Consider the following 11,450-nt stretch of genomic DNA (forward strand, 5'->3'; position numbering starts at 1 on the left):
TGATATTTTGTCCAAAAGGTAGAAAATGGCATTAAAAAGGTGCAACTGTGACATTAATTAATTAATGACTAATCTATATCAGACCTTCTGACGCCACATGAGCCACCAAGATTTCCATCCCAGGATCAAGTAGGTTCAGGTTGTTTTTTTTTTAGTTTTTATTTTGCTAACATCTGAAACAACCTACCAGAAATCCTCAAGTTTGCTCTAATTAGTTCTTTTAAATTAAATTTGACAATTTTTTTCTCTTTGAATCCAGTCTCTGGATTAAAAACTTACACTGCCTTGCCCTGATTACGTGTTTTGTGGATACAATGATCAATACTTGAATATGAGGTTGTGCTGCGAAGTAGCTTAAAAACAGCTAAAAAAAACATCACAGCTACTTTAACAACACAGATGTGAGAGTTCTGGGTGCTTTTAAATACTCTTTTTAAAAAGAATACCAGATATTACATTTATAAAGGCAGTAATTGGGACTATTTGTTACAAAATAAACAATAAAACAACCGTTGATCAGCTTTTGGGCAGCACCTAATTCAAATTCTACTCTGAATCCTCAAGTTGCAACGGGGAGCTGTTGGAAGTCTTGTACGCGGTGAAGTAAGTGCTGTGTCATCTTCCTCTTCCTTTAAGTGTTGTTTGAGTGACTGCTGCTGGGTGTGTCTGCAGTGTGGTATTGACAGATCTGGCCTTGTCACTTGTCTTTGTGTCAGGGAGCCCGTAGGAGACAGGAAGTCAGGCATCGGATCAGACAGAAAGCAGGCAACTGGCCACACCTACAGCGTTGGGGTCGGACAGAACAATCCTCTGAGCACTCTTTGGTTATGACTCAACCACAAAACTGCTTTTGTTTAACAAACTACACCGTGGACTTTTAGTGAAAAGTTAAAGCAAAAGACAAACAAATGATGCTCCAGTAAAAATATACAATATATTTGCTGTATAAATTTGTACAGAATGCCTTGGACTTTTAGCTTTATATATGCTATACATAAGGTTGCAAATAGGGTCAATTCCATATCCTTCATGATTTACAGAAAATGCCCCCCATAAAAACCACAATTCATGTACATCTTTTAAAAAAAATGACAAACAGGACAGCCCTTGGGTGTACTTTAAGAGGCAAAGATGACATACAGACGCCTTGTAAAAAGAAAAAAAATCCCTGAAAGTGTCTCTCGTTGAGATAAGAACACACAAGTCTAACTTGCTTCCTTTCATTTTGTCTTACATCAAAACTCATCACTTCGTTCCGAGATGAGACTGGCAAAGACGAGAACAGCTAATTACACGTTGTGTCTCCTGTAACATCGTGCCACGAGGAGTAGCTGCAGGCTGAAGAGTGTCAAAGTTAAAAAAAGATACAGTGGACATCCATTCATACACACATTTCAGCTGCGGAGAAAGCCAGTCTTATAGCATTTTACCTCAACATGGTGACTGACATTTAGCCCAGTTTTCTATGAAGGAATGGCCAAGGCCTCAGCAACATGTCCCTTGGTGGAACAAAATCCTTTGTAAATAATGCAGTTATATGCAACAGGGTGTGTTGGAGGGGCTTGTGTAAATGAATATAATTACACTGTGATATTTTGAGGGAAATGATCACAGTTTAAACACATGCAAACTATTTCCCACTCAAGCTTGTATTCAAAGACTGTTAATTGTTACCAGATATTAATAAAGGTATGTTGTGTAAAAGCAAAAGAAAGCTCTCTGTGGCAAATGTAAATAGCCATCAGGAGAAAAAAAACTGTACAAATACCAAAAGCATGATGAGTATGGTAGCTTATATCCCTTGACTAGAGTACCAAAACATCTTGAATTGGTCCGCAGAAAAAACTCAGATTGGCCAAAGAATCATTTTAGACCATCAAGGCAATTTTCATGACTAATAAATGAAAGATACAAAACCATTCATTTTATAGCTGCTGAATAACAAATAACAGTCAAATAGCAGTTTGAGAGTTATTAGGGATATTATGAGATTTCCTGCAGTTTGGCTGTACATGATCATTCGTTAATGCCATGAGTGCTGGAGAGCAAAACTCTTCCTCGCGTTTGATATTAAGGCATTGAAACTGGAGCTTGTTGTCTGCATGTGAGCGCTCTTCCTTTTAACAGATCAGTGTGGTTCCTTTTGGTTCAGAAGACTGTGACTGACATACTGCTTGTGTCAGCATGTTAGGCATCTGACAGCCTCAGAAACCCGAAGAGACACCACAGGAAACAAAAAACAGCAACAACCTCCCCCCACAATAAAAACAAAAGAAAACAAAACACTCCTCATGTGGACTCCAGCTGAAAGACATTGTGATTAGTCGGTGTGGTGAAGAAGAGCTGCTCTTCGCTGGTGGAACGGTTATCACAGGGAGTGTGCCGCCCCAGAGTCCTCTCAAAGTCCAAGAGCTGACCCATGAAGTTGAAGTTTGGGGAAATGTTCGATTTCTTCCTCTTGACAAAGTCATAAGCATCATTTAGAGAGAGATTGAGTCTCTGCATCAGGTAGGCAACCGTGACTGTGACTGAGCGGCTGATCCCAGCCAGGCAGTGGACCAGGATGCCGCACCGCTTTGATCGAGCTTCATCTTTAAGAAAAAAGAGAAAACAGATGTCTGTATATGTCTGCTTAAGGTTTAAAAAGTCTGACTGAAGCAACACTTTCCATAGCATAAGCCTGTGAGGATCTAGCTCTTAGTTTTCAGAGAGAAACTCTTCATCTCACAAGAAAACTTTGCATTATACTTTTAGGCTCATATCAGATATCAGCAAACAATTTTTGACTTGTAAACCTAGAATCAAACACACTCCAAGGGAGTGGAAACAGCATTTCCTTCCTCTTTCTGCCTCTGAACCTATTAAGAAAGTAGTCCACGACATACCCATAGCAACCACAGAACAAACAAGTGAAGAGCTGTGGTTTCATGTGCCTTCATGGTAAGAAACACCAAATCAAAAGCAAAACTAAAAGCATCACACTGACAAGTAACAACAAAGACGTCAAAGTTTATCTGTTGTTGCGCCATGTTGAAGTAGTGCAACTGACACCAGCCATCTAACCAACCCATCAAACTTCAACATACCTCAAAATCCCATTCATTTTCAGTTAAACTATTCTGTGATTCCTGATTCTCAATTCATGATAAAATATGATTAGATTATCTGTGAATTCCCTCACAGCTGACTTTACAAAACAGTGTTCAGCCCAATTAGACATAGAGTTTACAAGACAATGCTTGTATGAAAAATGCATACATACATAAAAAAAAAAAATTAGTTTATGTCCAGCTAAAGCAGATGTTGACTTTCTTACCAATAAATGATATTGCCTCTGGAAAGAACTGGGACAGGTTCTGACTCCAGTGGTCCGAAATGGGGATCTGTTTGTACCTGAAGTGGCCGTCATGCTCAAACATGTTGGGGAGATTGGGTGTGACATTCAGGATGTAGGAGATGTTGTACCTCCCCAGCACATCTAGGTTGGTGGAGTCTTTGGCACAGCCCAGGTAAAGGTAAGGTAGGATCTGAACAGGGAAGTCAGGCTGATTGCTGGTGATGGGGCTCTCCTCAAACTCTGTGGCACTGCCAGGTTCTCGATCGGACTCCCCGTCGGAGCAGTCCGAGCTGATCCGGAGATTTCCAAAGCCCATTACAGACATTGGTGGAGATGAACTGGGACAGGAGCTGTCCAGGAGGGTTTCGCAATGCTCTGGATACTCTGTGTGGAACTTTACAAAACCACCTGGACAAGAACCCAAACACAACTTCGTTAAACCAACCGTGTATACTTATATTTTCTATATTAATCTCATAATATTTGTAACAGAAACGAAAGATCACTGTAAGGCAAACTCCAGCCGCCACCAAACACACACACACACACACACACACACACACACACACACACTCACATACACTCACATACACACACACACACACACACACACACACACACACACACACACACACACTCCCCAAACGGGCCATTCATGAAATGCATGTCTGTTCCTGCTGGAGCTAAACATGCCGCAGCCATTTTGGAATTTTAATTCAGAATCTCAGTAGTGACATAAACTTTTTCAACCACAACGACACAAGATTAACTTCAGCCCATAATAATAATAATAATAATAATAATAATAATAATGATAATGATAATAATAATAATGATAATAATAATAATAATAATAATAATAATAATAATATAAACGCCCAACATGTAACATAAAAACGTGTGTCGAGTATTAAACTTATGGCTCTTCAACCAGTTATGTAATTAATTCAATTAAAACTTTATTAGTATATGTTTTCTAAGAATGCCAAATGTGGCATTCACTGTCAAAACTTACTTTGTTTAAGTGTGCTGTGGAAAACAGATAGTCTACCTTTCCCTTTCTACCTTTCGATACACATCTTTCAGTCGCGTTGCATTCAAGTTCTTCTTAGGGTATATTAACAGAAAAGGTATTTACCTTCCAGATAGTAGGCTTTACAGCCGTCTTCCCATAGTTTCTGAAGAAGGAGGAACAACACCGTCGCCGGAGCTCCGCTATCCGGCCAGCCTACGGAGGACTCATCGTACACGACGACCGTGTCCGTCTTGCACCGTCTCCCAAACTTCTCCTTATCCTCGTGTTTGGGAATGATAGTTTGGATGGGTATGTTGCCCTTTCTGAACCTTCGGAGCATCAGTCCCGTCATGGCCAGATTTATGGCGGTCTCTATGTGGGATGATTCATAAAGCTCGTGTGAACGGCAGTCCAGCAGAAGCAGCGAAGTGCTCCCGGACTCTAACTCGAGTTGCAGCCATTCCACGCTTTTGCTCGGCGTCGCATTAGACATATCGCACTTAATATCATGCTACATGCAAGCGCCAAACACTTCAGTCCATCAAGCGACGAGAACCAACATTTCAGCTGTTGTGTTTGTTAGAAAAGAGAAGAGAAGAGGAGAAGCGTCAAACGCTGCCCCGCCAGTGCATCGCGCTTCGGTTTGAGTGAAGAGATTTCCACTTTTTTTTTTCCCTCCTCTCTCTTTCCATCAGTCAGAGTCCGACCTGTCCCAGTAAGTCCGAAGAGTTACCGTAGACCCTGTAAACAAATATACTTTTTTTTTTTTCTGTATTATTGCCTGTAATCTTCTCAGCAACTTCAGCTTCTTTGCGTCGTACCAGGATCCAACATGCACATTCAGTTTACCATTCCGATGCATTGGGAGGTTTTTTTTTTTTTTTTAGTTGTCAGAAGAGCAACTCAAGAGGGAGGAGTTTGATTCTTACTATTTAAAGTCATAGCAGAAATATCACAAAGTTTTGTAAGTCTCAATGAAATAATTGTGAAATCTCTAAAACTGGACCACTCGTTTTTTTTAGTGGCTGTGGAAGGTTTGGAATGACTTTAACAAATACGAGCCACGCGTGGTGTTGGTGACATACAACCAGGCTGGTATTCCCTTAATAGGTTACACACCACTGTGAAAAGAAGGTGGGACTCCATTGTCCTGCATAACCATGCTCTATTACTGTAATGTTAGTCTCCTTTGTTGAAATTTAGTCACCAGTTGTTACTGGTAACATGGATAGACCATGAAACAAAGGGGCCCTGGGCACAGATGACCTACTGATGACAAGATCAGACTGCAAGAGATTTAAAACTAGTCTTTGCAAATACAACACCAGAAAACTACAAACATAAGTTATATTGTAGCACAAAATTTAGCAGTTAAAAAAAGTTAGTTAGATTATTGCTCTTTAATGTCTGCATTTTTATATGCCAACATCTGCATCTATAAAATCATCATATACTATTTTTCACTATTTTCAGACAATTTCAGACGGGGTGATCACTGGGGCTACATTGTGGACATAATAAAAGAAAACAGATCACTAATTTTTTAAGAAGTTATTGAGGATGATTTAAATAAATTTATTAAAAATAAACCATGTATGTTAGTGACAATGTCTATCACTGATATGTTTCCTTACGACATAGATGCTATAGCAAAAGGAAAGTTTTTTACTTGGAATTGTGAAGCTGTATGTAATAATGTAAGCTTGTAGGAGTTATTGCACGTTCACGCTGAGAGAACAATGATGACTCCATTTCATTGTACTTTAATTGAATCTGTTTTATTTTTTCTCTCATGTTATGGTTTGGAAATCTGCCTCTCATAGAAGGAAACTCACTCAGCCATTTCATTAAATGGTCCAGCTGCCTGACTGGGGACTCTCACCTGAGTCTGGAGTCCCTGTACCAGACAGATGCTGTCAAAAGCCAGTTCAGTTTTAAATGACAACTCCCATCCACTGCTGAGGAACTTCCACTTGCCTTCAATTTGGAAATTCAGAGTCCCGAGGTCAAAGGCCACACATTACATGAACAAAGCAGTTCTGGTAACTATGTCCTTCTAAAATAAGACTTTACTAGAGTCAACCATTATTGTTTTGGTTTACTCCTTTGTTCTTCTATCTCAGGTTTTAATGTATTGTGACAAATGTTTTTGACATATGTATATTTATATCCAGACCTAAGATGAGAATCTACTTTTCATGTTTGTGTATTTGGTATGTTCTGTGTCTGTTGCTGTTTTGTTTTTAGTAGAAAGGACAGTCTCTCTGTTTTTACTGCAAAACCAGTCTTCCTTGTTACCTTGACTTTGACCTTGGTTGTTGGTCACAATTGATTAGAATTAGGCATAACACAGCAAAATACCTGAATACTTATTGTTTACAAGCCACAGGCTGAGAAAAACACAACTTTATAACTTCTGTATCGTTCCTGTTACACTACAACAGTTAAGACCTTCAAACCAGCCGACCTATTATACGTGCATTTTGAGGTTTGCTGCCACTTTTTTTTTTTTTTTTTAAAAACATTTAAATCTGTCTTATAAATATTTTTCTTCATTATACAGCTTATGATAATTTAGATAATATTTGATTGGGCTAATTAGTGTCTTTGTGCTTACTGTGTGCAACATGTTCTGTTTTAGACACATAATGTTATTTTTGTTGCTCCCAACAAGGAGCTCATGCTTTTGCCTGCCTGTTTGTTAGCCAAACAAGTAGTTTGGCTTACAAAAAAAACAAACAAACAAAAAACTACTGGTTGGATTTTTTCCCCCTAAGAATGGGTCCTGATTGAACTTAGATATCTTCAGTTTTGGGAGTGATCTGGAATGAATGGGCTACACAAGAATTTTTTTTAAAAGGAGTTTTACCAGTATAGGTGGACATGAGCTTTTCGGTGGAGGTATGTGTTCTCCGAATGCTTCTCTAGATTTCTTAATTTTTACTTCTTTTTAGCACATTCTGTTGCTTAGTCTTTTTGGTTATTTGTTTGTCTTAAGTTGTTGGTGTAATGTTTCTGTGTTGCAGTTTTTCCTCATTCATTCATTCATTCATTGGGCTGAAACCAATTCCAACTACTATCAGCTGTGCAGGTAAAGGCAGGGTACACCTTTTTTAGTTCATCATAGGACCAACAGACAGAAACAAGCACCATGCAGACTTTCACTCAGTCCAACCATAAATTAGGAATCACCCATTAATCCAACATGCATGTTCTAGGACAGTGGGAGTAAGCCAGAGTATAGCGTCAACACAGGTAGGGAAAAAATGTTCAAACTCCGCAGAGAAAAGCCTCAGCTAATATGCAACATGTGCAATGTTTTTTGTTTTTCTTCTTACAATTAAACATAAAATTGTTTTACTCTGGAGTCATATTTAAACATTTATTTAACAGTTTGGTAAAAATCCAGAAAATAAAACTGCCTCCATCGATCATTTAGGATGCAGTTTGAACTGGCGATGCACTTTGTTGCTGAATGTTTCACAATGGAAGGTTGTCGTCAGTTTTCATCATGTTATAACGATCAGATTGGACACCCCGCCGAAACTGCCCTCTTCCTCTATTTTCCCTTTTATTTCAAAGTTGAAGTTTAAAACGAAGCCCTTTCATCCCTTTCTTTTCCAAACTGTCTCTTCTTAGCATGTAAGCACACAGTTCTCACGGCTCATTGCTGCTGTGTGTAATGATGCAGCAGAATGGCAAAGATGAGATGGAACGAGAGGCAGTGAGATGCTTGCTGTGTGAATCTGGCCGTGCAGCTCATCTGTATGCACACGTGAGTGGGAGGAGACATGTTAGTCAGGGCATCTGGATTAACACAGGATGAGAAAAAGTGCCATGCTGACTTATACATTCACACACAAGCCCTCTCAGCCATCAACTAATCACACAACAGGCATCATATCATTGCTTCACTACACCGTGATTTTAACACCTGCTTCCAACAGACACCCTCTACTTTAAGCTTGAAGAACAACACACACACACAATTTGAACACCCTGTCTCTTGCCACACATCCCCATCGCCAGCAAAACTCTTCAAGGAAGTGTTGGACCTGTCTCACACTTTCATTCACAATGAACTGAAAAAAATGCCTCTTTAGAAAAATGGTTATTAGAAATTAAAATGATGACAATGAGCTCAAACAATGCACAAAGGACTCTTTCCTTTGCAGCCTTTTGTGAGCTTTATTAGATTTTCCAGAGTAAAAAAAAAACAAAATAAAACTGGTTTAATAAAAACGGTTTTATTGAAACCAGGGTTTCAATAAAAACCGTCTAATCAGACAGACCTCTCGCGTGTGACCATCTGTTGAACATGTCTCAAATTTAACGACAAGATAGACGAAAAAGATGAAACATCTTTGCTTTTACAAAATTCCAGGTTTTTCAGGTCAAGTACTGCTTTAAGGGGTTTCATGCATACGCGGTGGATAAACAGACAGACTCCTGTCATGTGCAGATGTACCGTGGGATGAATTGAGTTGAGACAGATGGGAGGAGAAGATCCGCTTCATTGATGTTTCCCAGCATGTGGGAGTGATAGGCATATATTAAACTCATTTTAAGTAAGCATGGTAATAAACTAAAGCAGTGAGGATATAAATTAAAACATTATCACAACTGTGTAAGAAAATATAGATAAATGACGGGGCTGCTGCCTCAGTGGCAGATGAGTCTTATTTCTCAGTCTATTTAAAATGTTTAAAAAAAAAAAAAAAAAGAAACCTAATCTTCCACATCTGCAATAGGCCACTGTAATATGAGCTACAGCAGGAAAGAGTGTTTGCAGAATTTTGATAATACCAAAGTGATCCTCCACGTTATCTAGATGAGAAACACAATATCCTGATACCCTCTAGTGGTTTCTGAAAAATGCTGCTGCACTAGTTATGAGTCATCCGCATGGGGAGGAGGCGCCTGATGTCACAGCCTCTCAGCTGAAAACAGGAGGTCCAGGGCGCCTCCATGTGGCCTGACCTCGTTTGCCTTGATATGCATTTTATGAATGAAATGCCAGATGACCACAAATCTACCTTAAAGCTGTTTACAAGAAAGAAGACTATTTGATGCATCTTCAACACGAGTCTTTGAAAAATCAGTCAGAAACATGCATATATTTAATAGGGAAAACAAGCTGAAGAATCTGATGTAACATTCTGGAAGATATAATGGAGGACAAAATTTATTGTTAATTTTATTGCAAACTCTATGACTGAAGAGCAGCTATGCAACGCTGCGTTAGTCAGGAGCCACACACGTGTAACAGACTACATTTAGGAAAGAGTCAGTAATGCCACATTCCATGGACATGTTATGACCAATGTGAGATATAATCACTCTGCTGGGAGCACTCTGTAAAGAAATGGTTTATATACAGGCTAGGTTATGTGTGGAAAACACATTGTCTGTCATAAAATAATAATAAAAAAAGAAAAAGTCCTGGACTCACAGACATGGTTGCATGTGGTCATGTGGGATTGTGTTTACTGCCTTTGAGAGTGTGAGATTTCAACTCATTCAGTCTGAATGTACAACAAATCAAATCAAACAAATAAGATGATAAATATATTCAAATGTATGATAATCTGTGCTAATTAAATGATCTGATCTAGCCAGAAATCTATTTTTTAGATGCTCTAAAAATGAAGGAAGTCTAAGATCTTGAGCATTCTGTGTGGAACAACGAGCTAGAAGACGTAGTTGTGATGATAGTAAAGGAAGAAAGCTAATACCACATTGAGGATACTGCTCAGTCTTTCTTTGAAGATAGGTACACATTTCTGATTTGCCACAAATACGGTGTGTCGTGTTTTCCTTCCTAATAAAGAAGGATTTTACAAAAATCAAACTGTACCAAAGAACATGAAGGGAAACTGATTAATACAGGGAGCATATTATTGCGTGATAAGAAACCAAACTAAGCTTGTTGAGATCAGATAAGACCTAGCATGTCTGGTATAACTAGCCAACCAAAGTGACTGCAGTCTACAAAGATGGGAGGCTGTAGGTACGGGCCTGAACAACAAGAATAAAAATGGGGTTTTATCACCCCGAACACTGGGTGAAGCTGTGGTTCACAGTATCAAGAAGGTTTGCAGGAAATTAATTTTATACGGACAATTATATTAACTCAGTGCAACAACTCCCACCACCACCACCACCACCACCACCACCAAGAATTTACCATGTCAAGTGTGTCTCTTCACATGGATCCAGAAGAAAATTTTGCACTCAAGTGTGAAGTAAAGCCAATTTGAAAGCAGCAGCTGCAAATGAATGATGGTAGAAAAATCTCTTGAAACCTATAAAGTAATGATCTATGTTACTGTATTAATTACCAAGACAAATTATTCCTGAAAGTACAGTCTGTTGCAAAAAACTGAACTTAGTTTCTCAGTTCCTCATAAATCAGCTGTGTGGCTTTTTGTCCAGCTTATTGATTTCCCTCAGATTGAAACCTCCATGCAGTGATGTTTATATTTCAGAGTTGTAACATCCCTCTCCTCTCCACCGGGACAACCGGTGCCATGAAGCTCTGTTAAACCTGCAGGTGCATCTGCAAGCTTTAAGTCAAGCTCATAAATCAATACTTTACTCATCAATAAGGCCAAAGTTGCATTTAATTTTTATTTTCTTCTAACCTATTAATTCAAAGTAGTGCGAATCCTTATCCTATAATGTGAGCCAAATCCAACAGAAAGTGAGTGACATGTTGGCATATATAGAAAACCTACACAGGCACATGTAGAACAAGCATTCTCCCCACTGCTGAGATCCAAACCCATTGTATACATACAGAATATTTAACTTAATGAAATTTGTGATTATTTGATCTTTTAATGACCATCAGTAGAGTATTTTGATGCATACTGTGCAAACATCTATCGATCTTCAACATTTTAAAATAGTGTTTAGCTAACATGATACATAATCTTTGCCACACATAACAGCATACAGGATCTTTATGAAGTAATTACTTAACATTTAATATTTACTGCGATGCATTAAGTCCTGGATCATCGCTCAATCAGAATTCACATTTTACACACAAGAAACAATAAATTTATAAGAAAAAAAAATCTTTGAATGACATTA

General features: G+C 38.7%; 1 protein-coding gene across 1 annotated transcript; it reads right to left on the reverse strand.

Annotated features, from left to right (window-relative positions):
* Nucleotides 1–1,053: 1,053 nt before the first annotated feature.
* LOC306754860 (dual specificity protein phosphatase 7-like) lies at nt 1,054–5,167 on the reverse strand. Its single transcript, XM_079238965.1, has 3 exons — nt 4,476–5,167; nt 3,317–3,745; nt 1,054–2,591 (listed from the first exon to the last, which is right to left on the reverse strand). The coding sequence occupies exons 1-3, from the start codon at nt 4,843–4,845 to the stop codon at nt 2,290–2,292; spliced, it is 1,101 nt and encodes a 366-aa protein (XP_079095091.1). The 5' UTR covers nt 4,846–5,167; the 3' UTR covers nt 1,054–2,289.
* Between the last annotated feature and the right edge of the window lie 6,283 nt (nt 5,168–11,450).

Source organism: Telmatherina bonti (genome assembly GCF_933228915.1).
Source record: "Telmatherina bonti genome assembly, chromosome: 4".
Classification (NCBI taxonomy): Eukaryota; Metazoa; Chordata; class Actinopteri; order Atheriniformes; family Telmatherinidae; genus Telmatherina; species Telmatherina bonti.